Source organism: Hyaena hyaena, unplaced genomic scaffold, assembly GCF_003009895.1.
Source record: "Hyaena hyaena isolate Hyena2069 unplaced genomic scaffold, ASM300989v1 scaffold_254, whole genome shotgun sequence".
In the NCBI taxonomy this organism is placed as follows: Eukaryota; Metazoa; Chordata; class Mammalia; order Carnivora; family Hyaenidae; genus Hyaena; species Hyaena hyaena.
Genome location: NW_024080890.1, coordinates 790462 through 813115, shown reverse-complemented (window position 1 = coordinate 813115; position 22654 = coordinate 790462). Strand labels below are relative to the sequence as shown.

Sequence of the window (22654 nt, the reverse complement as noted above, 5' to 3'; positions counted from 1 at the left end):
ATCAGACCTGCGGAGCCACAGTGCACAGATGGACCCATTTCCCCATCCGAGAATTTCAAATCGCCTCTTACAGCATCTCCCTGGCTCTGACGAGCTCGGCGTGTTCCACAATCTGTCGGCTCGTGAGACAGTGCAGCGCCTCTCTCCCGGCTCCTCGCTTCAGCCGCGGCTGTAAACGGCACATTGGTTCTAAAATCTACTTAGAAGAAAATGAAGTTATTCTAAAACCCTACACAGCAGGGACAGCTTATTCATGTCGGTGACGCCAGCACTGGCTGCCACGCTGAGAGGATGCCCGGAGCCCGAAGGCCCGCAGTGACACTGTGTGGGAAACAGCACAAGGAAGGACGCACTTCCCAGAGTGATGGTAAGGGTGCTGTAGATGGCGCGTCCTCTCACGCGGGGCGTCTGTGAGGGGGAGGTGGGGGGGTTGGTATAGTCTCCTCTGCTCTCTGAGAAGGGCCCTCACAGAGAGGGCACTCTGGCACACAGCCGTGTACATCATTTAAAGGATTTCAACCAACTGCATGGGTTCTCGTCCATAAGGCCCTTTTCATGATATCTTATGTGAAAAACGAGGCTTCTGAGTTTATAGTCCAACAGCCAACATTATAAGGAGAGTTTTTTCCTACCGACCAAGTCTATGCGTTGTACGCTTTGTAACATACAACTTTCTAATACCGAGACCATATTTCAGAAATAGCAGTGTGCACATCATTGACTCTTTTGGCTTTCTTTATTCAAAAATAAAACAGGCACACACAAAAAAAATAGAACTAAAATGTCCACTGTCACCTGAAATAGCAGGTTCGCCACAAGGCTTAAAGGTAAACTTGCATTTTAGGGTATAAAGTATAATCACTAGAGAGAGGATGAATTGTTTTTCAAACCATGTATCCCAGGAAAATGCTGACCAGTGGGGCAGGTCACCCCCCTTTGTATGGGGGGCCCACAGGTCTTAGAAAGTGTCCTGAGCAGCAGGAACAGCTCTAAGGTAGCCCTCTCTAGGCACAGGACATGGGCCTTTCTAGAAGGATGGGCTGTTCCACAGACTGCCCGTGGCAAGGTCACCAGCCTCACGCAGGGACTTTCGCTTCTAGGAGGAAGTCGTGTGGATACATATGCATTCACGTCCCTCTCGACTCACTCACGGTGTACCGTGCAGGACACACGGCGCGCGGTGATGGCTCCAGAATACAAGGTGGGGGCCCGGGGGAGGGAGGGACACGCGCCCCTACGCGTCAGGCTCCAGGGCGCGGAGATCCTCCAGGAGCTCCCGGGCCGCGGCCTGCAGGCGGGGGTTGCGGCTCTTGGCCATTGCCAGGATGCGCTGCAGGGGCAGGGAGCTCCGGAACTCCGAGGCGGACTTGCAGAAGACTTCCGGCTCCAGGACCACAGACTGGACAAGCCGCATCGCGTGAAGACACACCTCTGCGTCCGGGTCTGGGGAGAGAGGGAGCGCTTCCGGTTAGAGGGACCCCTGTAGGACCCAAAGCGACAGCTGCCCCCAAGGGCTCTTGGTCTTCCTGAGTGCCAGATGCCACCGCTTAGTAACGGCATGCTCACCGGGAGTGTCCCTGCCTGGTGTAACAGCACAGCTCACAAGAGCAACACGGCAAAACCCAATCACCGTCTGTTTTCTAACATCCGTCTCCAAATATTGCATCAGATCATTTTAAGATGTGGAACTAAAAACGTGAGGGCCTTGCACGCTGTCTGCTATAATTCTGTCCACTTCTAAGAGAGTTGTAAAAGGTATTACTTCAGGGGCACCTGGGGGGCTCAGTCGGTTAAGTGTCAGACTCGATTTCACCTCAGGTCATGATCTCATAGTTCGTGGGCCTGAACCCCTGCATCTGGCTCTGCGCTGACAGTGAGGAGACTTCTTGGGATTCTCTCTCTCCCTCTCCCTCTCTATTCTTCCCTTCTCTCCACACCCCCCACCACTCACTCTCTGGAAAATAAATAAATAAAGCATTAAATGAATGGATGAATGAATCAGTGAGTGAATGAATAAAAGGTATTACTTCATTTGCCCTCCAAGTGCATCAAATCCCTCAGTGGTCACATATGACACTGATCCTGTCAGGGCCACTGAGTTCCACAAAGTCACACTGTTTCCACTTTCCCCCAGGAAGTCTCTCTGGGGTTACACCCTGCATAGATGGTAGCACCACTAACACGAGCTAGACTGAAAGAGCCCAACAGAGAACTACACCCTTAACCAACATGTAGCTTGGTTACAAGCTCTCCCTCCTACATCTCCCTATTGGGAAACTTTAATCTGCCATTGATTCACTTTTTTTTTTTTCAGTGTTTATTTTATTTTTGAGAGGGGGGGGAGGGAGAGAGAGAGAGAGAGAGAGAGAGAGAGAGAGAGAGAGAGAGAGAGAATGTGGGCGGGAAAGGGGCAGAGAAAGAGCAAGACACAGAATACAAAGGAGCTCCGGGCTCCAACCTGTCAGCACAGAGCCTGACACGGGGCTCAAACCCACCAATCGTGAGATCATGACCTGAGCTGAAGTCGGACGCTTAACCAACTGAGCCACCCAGGCGCTCCTGCCATCCATTCACTTCTTGATTGAATTGGAACCTCTTGCCTACCACCATACTTACACCTTTCAAGAAGGAAGTGGACTGAAAGAGTGAACTAAATCAGTCCTCAGTGGGAACCCACACACCAAGGCTGCCAGAGGCTTCTGCTGTTGACCCAGGGCCCCCAGGGCATGGTGACGTACCCAGGCACAGGCCATCACAGTGCTGCTTTGGGGGAGGGGAGAGCAACTGTTCCTAGTACGGGGCCCTCCCGAGACCCGGGGAAGAGCATGGCCGCCACCTGGAAGTGTGCAGGATCACTGGGAAGGCCCCTCCACCCACACACAGATGGGCAGGAACTCAGCCAATGGACAAAGGATTCCCCTCGCCCTCCAGCGTCAGTCCAGCACACACCCAGCAGCCCGCACGAGCAGTCTACAGGCTAGGGGAGGAGCCAAAGGAGGAAGGAGACGCCCGAGAACACAGATACAAGGCAAGGCCAACAGCTCGGGGTGGAGCAGGACGCTTGGGCGACTCAGCCCTCATCCTCGGCACAAGGGAAAGACAGGAATCTGAAGCCAGGGGTACGCGGAAGGCAAGCACAGCAACAACAAACCCACACCCATCTCACCCCCACGGGCGGCCCAGCGGAGTAAGAGGCCGTGCCCACGAGTAAACACCATTACATCATTCTGTGCCACAGAGCCTGGCACACTACGGCCCAGGGGCCAAATGCAGCCCAGAAACCATGTCTGTGCAGGCTGTGGGCTAAGAGTAACTTTTACATTTTAAAGAGTTACTTTAAAAAGAGAAAGAGAGGGAGAAGAAGAATATGCGGCAGAAACCACATATAGTCTGAAAGCTTAAAATATTTACTATCCGACCCATTACAGAAAAAGTTTGCTCGACGGCCCTGACACAATGTCCAACACTGAATCGGAAATGACAAAGTCCAAGCAAAGGAAACCAAAAGTCCACAGTGGGTGCTAATCAACAGTGCCAGACTCAGAGACGAACCAGACACAGAAACAACTAGAAAAGGAATTTGAAATAAATATGATTAATAGACAGGAAAATACTGCCATAGGGTTCCTACAGTACACCTGAAGCAGGGGAATATTATTTAAAGATTAATTGAAGATTGTATTGAAACCTCAGGGCAACTAATAGAGTTTTTAGAGTATAAATGATAAGCCAACAGTGTAGATAAATTGAATATTAAAATAATCCAACAGCAAAAAAAAAAAAAAAAGAGGAAAGAAGAAACAACTAGAGATCTGTTTGTATTTCCTTCTGTGCAGTGACTGAGGGCAGTACAGATGCACTGATTAGAAGACAGAGAATGCACAAAATAGCAAACCCTACTATATGCAGTCCACAAGACACCCGAGAAAAATATAAAGACAAAAAAGTTTAAAAAAGTATTTAAAATGCCATACAAGCACTAATTAAAGGAGGGCTACAGAGCCTATGCTTTTACTGAACAAAGGAGACATCAGAACAAGAAATGTTACTAGGACTGAGGAGTGACACGGCGTAATGATAAACAGGTCAACACACCAAAAAGACCTAAGAGTCTCAATTATGTATGTACCTATCAACAGAGCTTTAAAAGACACAAAGCGAAATATGGTAGAACTCTGAGGGCAAATCAATTCACAATTAGAGCTGAAAATTTTAATGTCCTTATTTCCATTATTGATTTTAAAGGAGGAGGAAATGAAATCAGTAAAAATATAGAACCCCGAACAACACAAACTAAATGGGTTTAGCAACTGCATCCATATATCAGTAATAGTAAGTTGGAAATTGAATTTTTTAAAAGACATAAAACATTTAGGCATATAAATCTTACAAAATATGTGCAAGATTTGTATGCTAAAAACCGTAAAACACTGATGTAAAGAATTAAAGACAACACATGTAAATGGAGAGATAGAGAACCCGGTACTGTAATAATGTTAATCTCCCCACGGATCTTATACTCGATGCAATCCCCAAAGCCCAGTAGGCTCGTCTGTAGAAATCAACACCCTGATTTTCAAATTTATTTGGAAAAGCAAAGGAACTAAGACAGCCAAAACAATTTCAAAAAAGAAAAACACTGAAAGATTCAGAGTACTCAATTTCAAGGCTTACAGTTACCAAGACAGTGGGATACTGGTAAAAGGACAGACAGAGATAAATGGAACAGGATTAGAGAATCCAGGAACAGACCACAGTTTTGTAAAATCTCAACAAACATATAAATGCATTAAAAAAAAATTATAGCCTTTTCAGGGTGCCTGCCTGGTTCAGTCGGTAGAGCGTGCGACTCTTGATCTTGGGGTCGTGAGATCAAGCCCCACGTTAGGCCTAGATTTACTTAATAATTAAAAAAAAAAAAGATTCATCAGAGAACTCATGGCTGGCTTAATGTTGATGTTTTATTAAAGACTAAAACCACCTTATCTTGACAGACAGACAGACCTTCAAGGTCCAGTACTCCACTTTCAGTAAATTTCTGTTTAGGTTTTCTCTACCCTCGCCCCTCCCTCCACAGGAAGTATATAATCAGTCACTCCTCACAATCCCAAGTGCAGCTCTTTCAGCCCACAGATCCTGTCTCCCTGCTTTAATGAAACCACCTTTTTGCACCATAAAAAACTAATTAATTAAAAAAGTAATAGCCTTTTCTGGGGCACCTGGGTGGCTCAGTTGGTTAAGAGTCTGACTTCAGCTCAGGTCACACTCTTGCGGTTCATGAGTTTGAGACTCGGGTCAGGCTCTGTGCTGACAGCTCAGAGCCTGGAACCCACTTCGGATTCTGCGTCTCCCTCTCTCTCTGCCCCTTCCCTGCTTCTACTCTGTCTCTCTCTCTCTCTCTCCCTCAAAAATAAATAAATATTTAAAAAAATATAATAGGCTTTTCAACAGTTAGTGCTGGAAAAACTGAAAATCCGTATATAAAAACAGAGAACTTTAATCCATATCTTGCCTCACATATAAAACTTACATGAATTAATTAAAAACTTAAATGTAAAACCCAAAACTAGAAGAAAACAAGAGATCATCTTTTGTGACCCTGAGTTTGGTAAGGATTTCTTAGATATAAAACGAAAAGCACAATCCATACAAGAAAAAAAAAAGGACAACATGGGATACACAAAAATGCGAAGGCCAACACAAAAAGATGATGAGAATCTGCTTGGTGACTGCACTGGAAGGAAATATAGACTAAGAGAAAGATAATTATGTACCAAAACCGTACAGTGAGGAGAATAACACAGAACTCGGGTCCGTTCAGGCCACAGATTAGCAAATTCTGAGTTATAACTACTCAATTTATCGTTTAAAACAATCATGGAAAACCTTATTACTGAAGACTGAGAACATTCCTATAGATGGCTCAATTATGAGTCTGGAGGTAAGTGAATCAACCATAATGAGAAAAGACAGTCATCTGACCCCAACACAAAACGACACAGGTGTGAAGATTATCTGACAAGAGTTTTTAAGCAGCTGATATAAAAGTTATTCAATGAGCAACCATAACAAGCTGGAAGCAAATGAAAAAAAAAAGTCTCAGCAAAGAAATCAAAGTATAAAGAAGAATAAAAGGGAGTTGTTAGAACTGAAAAATAACAGGAGCACCTGGGTGGCTTAGTCGGTTAAGTGTCCGACTTCGGCTCAGGTCATGATCTCACGGTTCGTGGGTTTGAGCCCCGCATTGGGCTCTGTGCTGACAGCTCAGAGCCTGGAGCCTGCTTCAGATTCTGTATCTCCCTCTCTCTCTATGACCTTCCCCTGCTCATGATGTCTCTCTCTCTCTCTCAGAAATAAATAAAATATTTTAAAATATTATTTAAAAAAAGAACTGAAAAATAACAATAACTGAAATTAAAAACTTGACAGAGAAAGAACGGAAGGGACACAGAAAATGATCGGTGGACTAGAAGCTCGGACAACAGAACGCACCCAATCTGAATAACAGAGAGGAAAAAGATGGAGGAAAAAAGAACCCAAGGCCCTGGGTCCAGTGGGACTATGAAGATCTAACATTCATGTCATTGCAGGGCTGGAAAATACCCTAAGACAGAATGGCTGAGATTTTACCCTATTTGGCCAAATACACAAACTTACAGATCCAAAAAGCTGAGCAAACTCAAAGCAGGACAGACGCCAAGAAATCTACACCAAGACACACCCTAGCCAGACTTCTGAAAACTAAAAACAAAATAAATCTTGAGAGCTGCAAGAGAGAAATGACACATCACCTATAGAAGAAAAAACAACTCAATGATACCGATTTCTCATCAGAAACCACAGAGACCAGAATAAAGTGACACATTTTCCACATGCTGAAAGAAGAGAATCCTCAACCCAACAGCCTAGGTCCAGTGGAAATGTCCTTCAGAAACGAAGAGGAACTCAAGACATTCTCGGATGAAGGGCAAGTGAGAAGGTCTGTCGCCAGCAGACCTGCTGTACCGGCCTGGCTACGCCGCACAAGATGGGTACAGGGCGGTCACTGCTCAATCTGTTCAGTGACAGCCTGTCAGTAGAGTCGCTCAGCCGCTCCCTCGCATCGCTGCCTCGCCGTGCACTTCACTGGGTTAAATGTCCTGAAGGGACCTGAAACCGAAGGAAGCCTCGCATGCAAGTATGCGCCCTAGACAGCGGCCCACGGAGACCCAAGCAAATGTAAGTCCCTGATTTGACTCCTGCCACAGCCCTATGACCAACGTCCCCCGCCCCGCCCCCACCTCCCAGCACCTTTCCCTTGCGTGGCGCCCGTAGATAAGAGCCCCACTCTTCTGGTTTGAACAGACCAATCCAGCCTGAGCCCAGAATCCTGAAGCCCTTCAGCCGCAGACCTTCATTAAAGCCCCAGGTCTTGCCTCTGTCTGCGCTCTGCCTTGACTTCCCTGTGGGGCCCCTCAAGGTGTCCTACAGGGCCTTTTTCAATCAATCTTGTGGGCTGCCGTTGAACCGCAGCTCACCATCCAGCAACCTGTGCTGCACTTAGTAAGTGTTACTTTGACAATTCATCACACAGCCCCAAAGCGGAAACAACCCAGATGTCCATCAAGCAACGAATGGACAAGCAAAACATGGTGTGTCTGGGACACTGTCCGTCAGGGAGAAGGCAGAGAGTCCTGACGCGTGCTAAAATTCTGAGATGAAGGTAAATCCTTAGATACAGGAAGTGGACTTCCCCCCCCGGGGGTTGGGTGAAGAGAAACGGGAGTGACAGCTAATGGGCAGGGCGCTTTCTACAAGTGGTGATGAAAATATTCTAAAATTACACAGAAGGCAGTCCTGTTCGCACAACTCTGTGAATATACTGAAAACTACCGAATTACACACTATGCATAGTTGAATTTCATGGCTTATAAGTTACACCTGGTTTTAGGAAAAGGAGATCAGTGGGAAAACTGGCAAAACTCTAATGGGAGCCGAAGATGAGGTTCTCACGCCGCACCGATGTAGACGTGCTGCCTCACTAACCAGCCCACGGTCACGCAGGTGCTCACGCCGGGGAAGCGGGGGGAGCATGACTGAACTGTTCTGTTCCCACAGGTGACGTGTCATTTCTCTTGTGGGGCTTTCGATGTTTTTTTCTTTCTCTGTTCAATCTCGTATGTACAATTTCTGCAACTTTTCTGAAAATCTAAAAGAGTAAACTGAAGAGAAAATAGCTAAGGGAACTTTTCTGAACAGGAAAAAATGATAAAAGAAATAATCTTGGAACGCCAAGAAAAAATACAGAATGGAAAGAATAAAAATAAGGGTACATCCAATAAATGTTGCCCCTCCTCTTGAGCTCTCCAAATTATGTTTGCTGGTTGAAGCAAAAATTATTTCAGTGTCTGATATGGTTCTCAGTGTAAACAGAGGGAATATTTACGACAAGTTTAGAACAAATGGGGGAAGATAAGGGATGAAGGGAGGTAAAGCTTGTACACATCATCTGAACTGGAAAGAAGCTGGCATGAGTAGACAGGGATTAGTTGTTATATAGAACATAAAGCTACATGAATAAAAACATTCTTCTTGGGTGGTGGTGTCAAATGAAGTTAAATGTTACACACAGAAAACTGCACAAATTTACACGTACAGTTCAAAAAATTTGGACAAATGTATACCCCCATATAAACCCTAACCCTAGCAGGATGCGGAGCACTTCCCTCCCCAGAGCTCCCGCACCCCCTCCCTGAGCTCCCGCACCCCTTCCCCAGAGCTCCCGCACCCCTTCCCCAGAGCTCCCGCACCCCCGCCCCAGAGCTCCCGCACCCCCGCCCCAGAGCTCCCGCACCCCCCTCCCCGAGCTCCCACACCCTCTCCCCAGAGCTCGTGCACCTCCTCCCCTGCAGCCAATCCCAGCCCTTGCAAGACTGATGCTCTGACTCCCATCATCAGAAATCCGTTCTGCCTGTTCTTAAAAACCATGTACATGAGCCCACACTTTTTAAAGCGCTATTTCATCATTAAAGTTCGGGCACTGCAAAACAAACGAAATAATATTCTACTTGTTTTTTTCCCTACATTTTTATCAATTTAGCCCCCTGTTGACATTCTGGGGATTATTTTCCTCTCACAAAGTCTAACTAATAAGCACTGAGATGGACAGGAAACCCCTGCACTGCACTGTGTGTTCTCCCAAGCAGTAGCCACATGTCTTCGTTAAGTGTGTTTACATTTGGGAGTGGGGGTTGGGGGGGTGGGGGAGAGAAGTGAGCTGGGAGAGTCACCGGCAATTATAAGCCACCAATGCAACTTCCCCGGGTGGCATACTCCACAGCTCGGAGCGCTCACATCACTGGTACCTGTCCCAAATGTTCCCGATGAGCATGCAGCTCATGCAGTCACATCTGTCCCCAGCAGCAGCACCAGGAAGGAGCCACACTATAGCCCGGCGTAAGTAACACCATCACATCTGTGCTGCCTGCCAAAGTGACCTGCTGTGCAAGGTACACCGTCTCGGGGCGCCGGCCCACGCTGGGCCCACGCTGGGCAGGGGCACTGGCTGCTACCCAATGACTCAGTGGCAGGCAACACTCTTCCCACAGGGATTTGGGGAAAAATCCAAACTGGAACGTTAGGATGTAACCATATCTCAATAATATGATAAGGAATTTTTAAAGTGCATTTCTCTGAACACAAATAGAAGTGAAATGTTTTACCCTAAAGCTGGTATGTGCTGACCCGGGCTCCTTAGAGACAAGCCCCTGATGGGGACACCCTCCCTCTATGGGAAGGAAGGCCTAAGAACTCCCCTTGCCCACCTTCCTACTCACTGTCCCTCCCCATTCTCCACACACACTCATCATCACCATCAAGTTCACTCTGCGGGTCCCAAGCTGGGTCCCCCAGGACACCAGTTCCCCAGATGGTGATGGGTGTCTCCACCTACCCCACGCCCACCCCACTGAGCAGGGGAAGGAAGGAGGGGCAGAGTGGTACTCTGGGGATTGAGCCGTAACTAATTAAGGACTAGAGGACAAGGACGCGTCACTGAGGTGTCCCCAACTCCACACACCCCCTGGCAGCTCTTCACAGGCACTGACTCCCATGCCATACCTCGCACACACGGACACTTGCGCGGACACAAAGAAAACTCCCCAGACACAGCCCTATGGATCTCCCGAGATCCAAACCCACTTCTTAAAGTACAGCTCGCACACACGTTCCTGTGCACTCCCATACAGCCACACACACACACTCTAACACATGCTCATGTGCACACACTCTCACACATGCTTACATACACCCATGCACACATGCTCCGCACACTCACACATACTTACACATGCTCCCACACACTTCGACACACATGTTCATGCTCACACGCTCTCAAACACACCGTTTTTCTTAGTTTATTTATTTATTTTCAAAGAGAGAATGGGCATGAAGGGGGGAGAAGCAGAGGGAGAGGGAGAGAAACAGAGAGAGAGAGAGAGAGAGAGAGAGAGAAGCCCAAGCAGGCTCTGTGTTGTCAGCACAGAGCCGAAGGTGGGGCCCAAAGCAGGGCTTGAACTCACAAACCACAAACTGTGAGATCATGACCTGAGCCGAAGTAAGATGCTTAACTGACCACCCAGGCGCCCCTTAGCAAAACTACTAAAACAAAGGCGGGCTGGGCCATTGTCTTCTCACGTGGGAACCAAGGGCTTAGATCATCCGCACCATTAGTGTAAAGACCACACGAGGCGGCGAAGGGAAGCAGCTACCACAACGCCTGGCACGTAGCTGGTGTTCCGTGCATAGCAAGTCCCACAGCACACGGACAAACTCACCCCACTCCCACGCTTGCCACGAGGGCCTTCAGTGTCCTTCCAACAGAGCAGGACGCTCCAGCCCCAGGGCTCTTGCACCACAGACCCCGCTGGCTGGAGCGCGCTTTCCCAGAGACCCTAAGGGCCTTTGTGTAAGTCAGCTGCTCACTAGCCCTCCACAACCACCTTAAAATTAACACAAAAAACGAACGCGGCCCTCCTATCCCCTTTGCCAGCCCTCGTTTTCCCAATAGCACTGTAAACATCACAAAACACATTGTATGCTTTGTCTATTTACTCTCTCTGTTCTCCCTCTTCGCCCACCAGCTCCACAAAGGCAAGGATTTGGGCTGGACTCACTGCAGCATCCCTGGTACCTAGAATGGTGCCTGGCACACAGCAGGGGCGGGCACGTGATAAAAGTTTGCTGAGTGGATTAAGGAATTACGTAATTAGAAGAAAGCTCTGCTATCAGAAGTAAATCCAATGAGAAACACTCAGGAGGCGCACTACGCAGAAAGCACCACTCGCTAGTAGGGGAAGGAAAGGTCCACTAAGTAGTAAAGAGCTAAGTGACCTACTGAAGCATCAACACTGTGAAGACGTCCGTGCGACTTCCACCAGGACGAAAAGCTTTCGCAGCCTCCTCTGTGAAACCTGACAGGCGGAGCTAAAGTTGTAGGACAGCAAGGCCATTTCTGAAGAAGAAAGAGGTAGGAGGAAATGTCTGCACTGGCTATCAAGACGGACCAATCTTGACGAGAAACCACGTGAGACTGCAGAAGGACAGAGAGACGGGGAGGGGAGGGGAGGGCCCGGGGACACGAGTGGAATGCTGGTACAGGAACAAAGGTGGCTCTGAAGAGCCATGGGGATGGGGTCAGGGGACACCCACACGGGAAAACGATTGAACTGGGTTCCCAGCACATAGCACGTACCTAAATCAAGGAGACAGTACGACCCAGTGTGAAAGGCAAAAGGAGAAGGTGTCTAGGAGATGGCCCAGCACAGTGTGGTCATGACCCTGAGGTAGGCAAACCTCCCTTAACAAGAAGTGTAGAGCATCCAGACTACATTCACACTGAGACCTTCTGGCTCATCAAAACACACCATTAAGGGGAATAACGGAAGACACAGAGTGGTAAAAAAAAAAAAAATACTTCCAACTTTTACAAAAGCAAGAAAGATCCTGTTTCTAGAATGTAAAAGTTAATAAGACAACAGACAAGCCACCAGTAAAGCAGGCAGGAGATGGGAAGAGGACCTGAAAAAGACAATATCCAAAAGGCCAGGTGGAAGTGGCTGAAATGCAGGAGGCTGACAACGGCGGCGCTCGTGACAACGGAAAGCACGCGGACGCTACCGCGCCGCTGGCAGAACTTGCACTTGCCGCAGCCACTGGGGAGAGCGGCCCAGCACAGACTACTGGAGCTGGAGACGTGCACTCCCACGATCCAAACTTCCATTTCAAAGAGACACCCAACAGGAAAGTGTTTACCTGAGAAGGCACGAGAGGATATGGAACAAAATCCAGAAACGATCAGTCACTGGAGAAACGCACGTGAGGGAACACCATGCAGCAGTGGTGCTCAACCGCGAGCCCTCCAGGGAACATTCCGAGCCTCTCCGGTTATCACAACGGGGTCCGGGCAGGGGGTGCTCCTGGCACCTAGAGGGTCGAGACCAGGATGCCGCTCGACACCCCCGTGTGCGTGACGGCCCCCACATCGCAGCACTGTCCTGCCCCAGCGTCCACCGTGCTGAGAACACGGCACAGCAGCGAGCACGTCCACAGGGACGCGCAGCAGCAGGAGGGACCTCGCAAACAAGCATGGGTGCGCGGGGGCACGACTGCACGCTTCGCTGTTCTAGAACAGGCAGGGGGGACGCGAGAAGTGCTCAGGAGGAGCACAGCGTTTCCGGGGTGCTGACGACTCCCTGGTTCTCTGGTCACAGTGCCCCCCGCCCCTGCAGCACTTCTCTCCGTCACTTCTATCGTGTGCGCTTCTCTCTAAATACGCGGCACTCACTGAACTGGGTTTGATAATGGGAAGAAAGCAAAGAGGAAGAAAGGAGAAGGCAGAGAGGAGGACAGAGAAAGAAAAATGACCATCCGCGAAAATCACACCGAAGCCGCCCTTCCCACGTCTCTGGGCCAACGTAACTCCTGCGGTCCCCCGACCCGACAGCCTGGCACCCGGGTCAGTCCTCGGGGCCTCCCATTGTGTCCACATCTCTCTACCTTGGGCCCCCTGCTCTGCCAGGGGCCCCGCTGCCTGGCTCAGCTCCCAACTCCGCCACATGAGGCCTGGGTGGCAGCAGCAACGAGCTCACAGGGCTGGTGAGGCGAATTCACGGGTTAAGGTGTGGGACATGCTCAGAGGGAGCCCCAGCCCCAAGCAGACGCCCAGGAATGTGGGCGAACAGCGTCACCTCATCAACTACCATGTCCTGTGTCAATGCACTCATGCTTGACTTCTGGGATGGTCAATTTTCCGTGTCAACTCCACTGGCCCTGGAGATGCTCCAGCTGGTGAAACACTATTTCTGGGCGCGGCATGAGGGCTTCTCTGGGAAGGGCAGCACTGGGATCTACAGACTGAGCGCAGAAACCTCCCACGGGGGCGTGCGCACCTCCACGTGCTGAGGGCCTGAGCAGAACAGAGACACGAAGGAAGGGCAACTTCACATGGCTTGCGCGGGACTGCCCTCCCTCTCCTGCCCCCAGACTCTGGCGCACCCGGCCCTCAGGCTTTTGGACAATTCAGTCCGAAACACTGGCTTTCCTGGTCCACTGGCTTGCAGACGGCACAGTATGGGGGCTTCCTGGCCTCCAAAAGTACGTGAGCCAATTCCCATGATAAATCTCCTCCTATATAAATGTGTGTGTCTCCTACTGGTTCTGTTTCCTCTTTGATACACACACGCGTGCGCGCGCACACACACACACACACACGTTCTGTTTCTCCAGGGAACCCTGATACACCTGCCCTGCAAACGCCCAGCTCTCAAATACAGGGTGTGAGGCAGGAACCCCGGCAGACCAGATCCAGTGCCGCAGTGCTGTGCACAGCCCCGGAGCCTCGTGCCCGGACAGACGGGCCGACGCGGCACCGGAGGAGCTGCGTGGGGTGCAAAGCCTGCCAGGTCGCAGTGTGTGCCCCAGCGTCTACAAAGCGCATCCAGTCTTCCAGGCGGGCAGGAGAACGGCTGCCCATATCCTGCAGCAGGGGCCTCCGCTCCTGGGGGCTGCTGGCCCCAGCTGACTGTCTGTTAGACTCAAGTCTGACCTTGGAAAGACTCTGAAAATAAACACCCAACATGACTTCAAAATAAGCTACACATCACAGCAGCAGCTCATCAGCCAAGGAAGGAAGTATTTGCTTGGTTTTCCTTTGTTACTTGTGGTTCTTTTTTCCTTAGGCTGAAGAAATAGGTGCCTTGGGCATTAACCCACAAGGTACAAATGTCTCTAAAGCCACCAGAGTGTCCTCAGTGAAAATCTAAGAAGTAGGACTTCAAATGGTGCCTTGTACATTACTTGTTCCAAGTGACAAGTGAGCATTATTTAGAGAACGTCTCGTTTTTGTCACGTGGTCTATGAATCTCTTCAGCCGTTGGCTGCACTGTTTCCTCAGGGGACGGCTGTTCTTGCCCTACAATGACATCTGACTATTTCAGGTTATTAACGGCACCCACTAGCCCTTACATATAAATGTGTTTGTTACACCACAAAAGGTTTCTCTAAAATTACTTCTTTGTGGGAGAGGAAAAATTCATTAGATCAAAAGAATCCCATTAAAATAAAACCAAAATCCACCTTCACAAATCAACCAAACTGAACTGTCTGATTCTCTAACCAAGAGACAGTTACTGAGCCGTAAGCATGAAGACAGGCCAGACTCTCGGTGTGTGATGTTGCCAGAGGAGTCTCGTGTGAAAATAGCAGTTTGGGCATATTTAGCACTACGACATAACAACTGTGAGCAAATACTTTCACGGGTGACACCTAATCTGGTCGAGCATCTTGTCACCCCTCTAGGAACGGTCCCCGGCCAGCTGCAGCGCTCTTGCCACTGGGTGCCGCTAGGAGAGGAGTTTCAGAGAGTCCGGCACCTTACCCTATCTTCTCTCAAAAAGCTGATGAAAGATGAAACCGACACAAAAAGACAACAAGCCTGTGGAATGTAATAATCTTGACACGCATCCATGGAAAAGGGAGGGCAAGCATGCTTCGACCTGTCTGGAGTCAGCTCTAAAGAGAGAGATTGATAAAACGCATGAACTTCAAGGTGACTACAAAAGGTTTGACCGAAGAATCCTGTTAAACTACAAGAATAATTAAAATATAATTTTATTTTTAACTTTTCTTGACAAGAACCAAAATCTACTAAATGAAGCAAAACCGAACAGAAGCAATCAGGTCTCTCCTGATTCAACAGTTCACAGAAGGGGGATGGGGGGCTGCTCCAAGAAAGGGCTCTTCAGCGTGGAGGGTCTGGCCAGATGGCCGATGTGGGAAATGGAAACAGCCTGGGGGTCTCCTGGGGACTTCCGGTGGCAAGAGGAACCCTTCCATCAGAGTTCTGGAAGCACTTTCTTGTTCACTTCTGAACCCCCAGTTCCTGAGACAGGGCACGGAGCTCAACTGAGCACCTGCAATAAATGAGCTGGGGCTGCAGGCCGCAGGGTGCCCTGCCCGTGATGCCGGCCATCTCGGGGGCGGGTAAAGCCTCCCAGCTCAGCAGCACAGAACGCAAAGGGGGTGCCGAGCCCCAACAACGTGCTTCATGGGAGACGAAAGAAGTACAACCTCTAGTCTCTACTCTCTTACCCAGACATTTTTTTCTTAATCAAAATAGTTCCAGGCCACTAACAAGCAAGAGATCAGAAAGTGCAAATATGACCCCACTGATAATACCTACCACGGGACACTACAGAAGAAATGATCACACTTGGGGACGGGGCGTCTGGACAGGCTCTCTAGACAATGGTTTCAAGTGGATTTTGAAGGTCTGGGAATACAATGTATCTAACCATCATGTGACTCGGAAATGGATTAGTAAAACTACAGGTAGTGGGCTAGTTTGTTTACTTCTAAGTTCGTCTTTCCAAAGTCCAAAAAGACACTGTAACTCCAACCCTTATGAATAAAATGCCCCCATAACGGATGTGAACATGTTGGCTTCTTCCACGAGCTCATTTGTTTCTGAATTACACTCCAGCATCAGATTCCTCACTTCTCTTTCCAAAATCACTCAACTTATTCAAGCCGACACTTCAGACAACAGATCGCACGCAGAGGAAAGTGGGAAGGACGCTACTTAGCCCGATTAGGGATTCGCTCCTTGTCTAAAATACTCTGCATGGCGGACAGACTGGCTCTGACACTTAGGCAGAGCTTGAGCCACAACCAACCCGTCCCACTTCAACACGTATCAAATACATTAAAATAGGCAGGTGTCAGCAGCCATAACAGAAATACTGCTGGCAAACACAGAATTCTCAGAACGGTGTATCGTCTATTAACTGAAGGCAACACGTAATTTTTACATGTCAAATTCAATGTAGGGGGACTTTATGCATTCAGCCTGGCCCAGCAGGAGACACACGAGCTCAGGCACGGGGTCCAGTGTCAGAAGGCCGGGACATGAACAGCAACTGCCATACCTCTGAGAGACAGGCTGTGGCAAGGCAGGCATTCACATCCTCTGAGCCTTGGTCTCCTCGTCAGCAAACAAGCACGCCCGGCACCTCAGGGGCGCCACGGAGCACGTCAGGGAGTGCCTGGCAGGACGTGCCGGGCAGGGGGCTCGAACCAGACCAGAACCCTTCCTGGCTACTGCGTCTCCTCTGCCGCGGGACTATCACCCACCTGCACCTGCGGCCTGACAGAACTCGGGCCCCTTATCTCAAAGACACTTTCCAAGAATTGCCTTTTGGTTTAGTCTTCTGGGAAGTTTAGTTTATGGGTAACACGTTTTAAACGTGAGAGTCTGTGGCAGAAGACGTGCTTCTGTGTACTGGGCCAGCAAGATGTGGGGACAAGCGGTGGCAGGAACGTGCAGCTTTAAATGACCGGGAGAATGATGGCTGTAACCCCAGAGGAAAACGTACAGCCGCCAAATTTCCTCAGGCTGTAACCTTCTTCACTGGACCTTTGCCCTCACACAGAGACGAAAATAGACCTAAGGAAAAACAAGAAAGCCAGAAGCAGCAGTGACCCGTGGGACGGCATCGAGCACGTCCTGCCTAGAAGGACAGGACACGAAGCCATAAAAATTTTGAAGAAATGATGGCCTAAAATATCCACCCGCGAGGGAAGCTATAAACCAGAGCCCCGGGCAGACAGAACCACATGAGGCCCCTGAGAATCACTGGTTGAAAGGCAGTAACAGAGAGACACTGAAGAGCGACGGGGCTGTCACAGACAGGCACGAAGGGGTGGGCGGCCCCGGGTGCAAGGCCACGGAGCTGCAGCACTGGCGGAAGGGTCGAGAATGCCTGCCAGCCCACACCCCGCATGTGGCCCGGATGGCGGTGGGGGAGCACTGAGGGAGCGGGACACAGACCGTGGAACTCCACCGCCTCTCACCTCATAACTGTTGAAAGTCCTGCCGGCAGGAGGAAAGATCCCAGGCAGAAACTAAGGTCTCACACAGAGGAACGGAGAGGACCAGAAATGGCAAATATGTGGGTATTTCCCCTCATACCTTATCTTTCTTTTTAATGTCTTTTTTATTTTTGAGAGCGTGGGCACATGAGCAGGGAGGGGCAGAGAGAGGGGAACAGAGGACTTAGGTTCAAACTCACAAACCGTGAGATCATGACCTGAACTGAAGTTGGAAGCTTAACCGACTGAGCCACCCAGGCGGCCCTTCCTCATACCTTTTCAAAAAAAAATTTTTTTATTCATTTTTGAGAGAGGGAGACAGAGCACAAGCAGGAGAGGAACAGAGAGGGAGACACAAAATCGGAAGCAGGCTCCAGGCTTGGAGATGTCAGCACAGAGCCCGAACCCACAAACCTCGAGATCATGACCTAGGCTGAAGTCGGTCACTCAACCGACTGAGCCACCCACGCGCCCCTTTTCAACTTCTTTAAAAGGCAGCTGTTTAGGGGCACCTGGCTTGGCTCCGATGGTGGAGAGCGCAACTCGGGACTTCATGAGTTCAAGCCCCACACTGGGTGTAGAGATTACTTTAAAAAAAATAAATCTTAAAATGTATGAGTAAATAAATAAAAAACAAAAGGTAGCTTTTAAAGTAAAAATAATAAAAATGCTTCTGGGGTTTTCCACATATGTACGGCAACAATCACAAAAGGATGGAGGGGGAGGGGAGAGCAGTGCTGTAGACTTCCGAGCCTGTACCTGAGTGGCAGGATAGGTCTTGAAAGTGGACTATGATAAGTTAAGCTAATAGGCTAATAATGGAGATAAAATGAAATAAAAAAATAATACTGTCTTAATCCAAAAGAAAACAGACACTGAAGGTAAAGAAAGAACAAAGAAAATATAAAACAAATAGCACACAAACAACAGGATGACAGATTTAAACACACACACATTAATAATCACATTAAATATACATGTTAATATAAATTAAGTATCATTAAATATAAATTTAAAAAGTTTGTCAGGTTAATTTTCAAAATATAAGGCTCAACAATACACGGTTTACATGAATAATAAATTAATAAATGATTAATACATAATCAACTAATTAATAAAGCAAAAACCTTGTTTCAAATCAGAGGCCCCCAGGAACAGCTCTCAGCCCCACCGCCCTGATCCACTGATGAGACAGCCCAGCCAATGAGAGGTTGTCACAGCCCAGCCAATAAGAGATCACTACACTTCCAGCTCCTAGTTTAGTCCAATGGACTTTCTGTTTACAAGACTCCCAACTCTTCTTTCCCCTATAAAATAGCTTCCTCTGCTCCAATTCTTCGGATGTGTCCATACTGTTGCCCTAGGCAGGTGGTACTGGGTTGCAGTTCTCTGTTATTCCAGAATAAATCCAATTTTGCTGGTAAGATAACTGGCAGTTTTATTTTTAAGGTCAACACATGGAAATCGCATTAAGTATAAAGGCAGGGTAGGTTAAAAGGATGGAAATGTGTTTTCAACATAAATATATACATTATGTATTTTTATACGTATACTTTATACATGCATACATATAAATAGATATACTAATACTAATCATAAGGAAGTTGCAGTGGCTATACTGACCTCAGCAAAGTGGAATTCAGAGGAGGGATCATGACCAGGGATAAGAAAGGACACTGTGTAACCATCAAGAAGTCAATTGCTGGGGCGCCTGGGTGGCTCAGTCGGTTGAGCATCCAACTTCGGCTTAGGTCATGATCTCGCAGTTTGTAAGTTCAGGCCCCACGTCAGGCTCTGTGCTGACAGCTCAGAGCTTGGAGTCTGCTTCGGATTCTGTGTCTGTCTCTCTCTCTGACCCTCCCCTACAAAAGCTCTGTCTCTCTCTGTCTCTCAATAATAACAAACAAACAAAAAAGGAATCAATTCCTTAAGCAGACGTAACAGTCCTAAACGTGTATGTGCCTGCAAAACACATGAAGTGAAAACTGACACAGGTAAAAGGAACTAAATCCACAGAGGTGGTCACAGATTTTGACCTCCCTCTCCTGAAACTGACAGAACAGGAGACAGAAAACCAGGACAGATAAAGACCTCGGCAACATTATCAACCCCCTTCAAAGTATGACATTTATACAACCTGCCACCCAATAACAGAGGGACATACATTCTTTTTAAGCGCATGTGGGACATTTATAAGACAGACTAAAATTGGGGCCATAAATTAGGTTTCAAAAAACTTAGAAGGGCTAGAATCACACACGGTATGTTCTCTAACCACAGTGGAATTAAATTAGAATTCAACAGAAATATACCTGGAAAATCTCCAAATATCCGTAAATTAAATAAGCCAACCTAAACTAGAACATGTGCCATACAACATATCAAAAAGGTGGTGACACAAAGCTAATAAACAGATGGTGTCACCGTTCCCCCAAAGTCAGAACCACTCTGTATGTAGTGCAGAGACACTACATGATGCTGCACGCTTTATCAGCCATAGGTGACAAGTTCATATTTCATAATGAATTCACATATATTCAAAACACAAAGACACATAAGCATTCCCTTCACTGTAAATTATCCGGGGATCAAGAGGTCACCTGATGTAAATGCAGACACTAGAAGACCCATGAAGTCTAAGCCCCTGCATCACTGTTCTGCCTCGGAAGCACTCACAGACACTCCTCTCCTTGGTGGCTGCTGGCTGCCTCTCCCCCAAGCTTGCTTACTCCTCTCCGATCTTCCACTTCCACACGGCTCACTCCATCCATCCCTAGCCCTTCAGCCTCTCAGTCTCTCTGTCTTGCTTCTCCTCTCTCAGACTCAAAGGATGCCCTGGCCCAGCCACCCCTGTCTGGGGCACCTCTAGGGCCCGGCCTTCCCCACCCACTCAGTACACCCGCGCCAGGCCTGGTCACTCGTAGGCTCGCTGCTGTTTAGGGAATAAATGAACGAAACCAAAGGACAGTGAACATAAGAGGGAACACGTTCCCCAGAGAAGCACCTGCCACAACCCTGCATGGGTGAGCACAGCAGGCTTTGATCCTGGTTCCCCCGCCTGCTTGCTCTGTGGTTCCAGAAAAGCCATTTTCTGAAAGCCACTGCTCCACAAGATGGATGGGCAGCCACGGCCCCTCCACATGTGCTGGGCTCCTGCACGCTCAAGCACACCAAAAACCGGCTGTGCTGTGTGCAGTCCGGGGACACAAAGCTCCCCGAAGAACTCGTACAGAGCGCTGACTTCTCAGGGGAAACAAGGAAAACCTACATGCACGGAGTGTAACAAATCAGGAACCTAACTGGAAAGATATGGCTAAAAGGTTGTGGACCTTGTTGCCGTCTCCAGAAACCAGAGCAGGCTCCTTCATTCATCTGACAGATGCCGACGGAACATGACGGGCCTCAAACCACAGGTCACGTCTGCGTATCCTGCAGGGACAGGGTAGACAGGGTGGCCTCCCTGGAGGGCAGACCGTGTGAATGGAGGGCTGGCCAGGCTCAAGCAGGGCAAGAGGTCACAGAGAGGCAGTGCTGGGGAGGGTGCTAAGGACGGCGCGGGACATAGGCCTACCACTGGAGCCAAGCACCGTGCTGAGGGACGAGGGAGACTTCCCAGACTTCTCAGTTCATCTGCCTCCACGCTCTGCACATCTTTCCCTCAGCTCTGACTCCCGTGCTTTTGGGGAAACTCTGTGATGGGTAGTTTGGCTTGCCAGGGAGTCAGAAATTAGGAAGGTGTTCTGGCTGGAAACAAGAGGGTCCCACGTACTAGCACTGATTGCCCCGAGATCAAGTACTCCGCTAGCCCCCTTGCCCTAAAAGCCTCAGTTTCCCTGACTAAGCATGCTCTACAGCAGCCTTTGGTTACCCAGATCATTCCTGCACCCTAAAAGAGGGAGGAGGCCCAGACCATGGGCTGTGCAGGTGTCTTGGCAGACTGCCACCAGCAAGCTTTTCCTGGAAAAGGGGGCAGTCCCCTTGCCGAGGCTTTTCAACCCATGAGTCTATTCAGCTCTTAGATAGGCCAGCAAGCAGCCCAGCATCTAGCCCATCAGTGGCCACACGCTGGCTGATTCCTCTGAAGACACCTGCCAGGTGCACAGGCTGGGTGCTTACCTTGAGAAGGATGGCTCCCAAGCCGCCTCCACCTGCCGCACCCACGCCCATCCCTCCCATCCCTCCCGGACCCCAAGCCACAGGGCGCTGCCTTGTAGAGGAAGCCAGCCATCGCAGGACAGATCTCAGGCCCAGCCTCGTCCAGAGCTGCTGCGCCTCCCCTCCTGCCCAGGGGAAGGGTGGCTGAGGGGGGCCAGTAGGCAGGCAGCAGACACGCAGGGCTCCCGCCTGCCACGCAGCCCCCCTGCTCCCAGACCCCAAGCACCCACGGTGCACGTGAGGGCGGCAGACATGCAGAGCGTGTGAGGCCTTCCCGCCCCTTCCTCGCTTCTGCCTTCACAACAGCCTGTTCCCATCTGCTTCTGACTTAAGAATCGGAACTCAAACTGTTTGGATGTCTAGGGTCTGATATTTTTCAAACGTTACAGTGTATTTGTAACACGATGCTGGTGACAGGCAGCCAGCACTGGCACGGAGGAGGGTCACAGCACAGGAACACACCCGCCTCCTTCCATGCACGCGCACCTCACCCTCCTCGGGGCTCCCTAGCTTCCCTCCACAACTTCCTTCAAAGCCTGCGCAGTTCCGCAGTTCCGTGGAGAAGTGCTGAGCCTGCCAGCAAACCACACCCTTCATCTGGGCTCTAAACGTCTTTAGGAACTTGAGAAAATGTCCCTCTCCAGCTGCCACCCGGCTGCTGCAGGCCAGGCCGCGGTGCCAGCCACCCTCTGAGGACCCAGTTCCTCCCACAAGGAGATGCTGGTAAAAACCACATACGTGTGACCAGTAAGTTACACTTACGAGCACTTTCACACACATTACTGCAGTTATATCGTGGGGAAAATCCCTTTCAGCTAAAAGAAAATGAAACACTGCTGTCAGGTAGCCCTGGCAAATAAGCACGAGTGTGCCTCGGCTGACCCGGCGGGGACAATGGAATGGACAGTTGGGACCCTGCTGTGGGACAAGAAAAGTCCTAAAGGCGCCTTTCCTCCAGTCCACAGTTGAAAGAACAGCCGAAATTAGGTAGAATGAGAGACAGTGGCAGGTCCTAAGTGTACTGACGTCACCACTCACAGTCATTCCCACAGTCCCCTGTCCGATTTCACATAAGGGCACCAACACCAGGTGT

The 22654-nt window shown here is 49.3% G+C and overlaps 1 protein-coding gene across 2 annotated transcripts in view; it reads right to left on the bottom strand.

The window, feature by feature from the left end:
• Nucleotides 1-717: 717 nt before the first annotated feature.
• The window catches only part of LOC120240693 (heat shock transcription factor 2 binding protein), a 94193-nt gene continuing 72256 nt past the window's right edge, over nucleotides 718-22654 (bottom strand). For both annotated transcript variants that reach the window (XM_039245513.1, XM_039245514.1), the window contains exon 9: nucleotides 718-1443. In XM_039245513.1, coding sequence (XP_039101444.1) covers nucleotides 1235-1443 — 209 coding nt within the window. In that variant the 3' untranslated portion in view covers nucleotides 718-1234. The remainder of the gene's footprint in view (nucleotides 1444-22654) is intronic.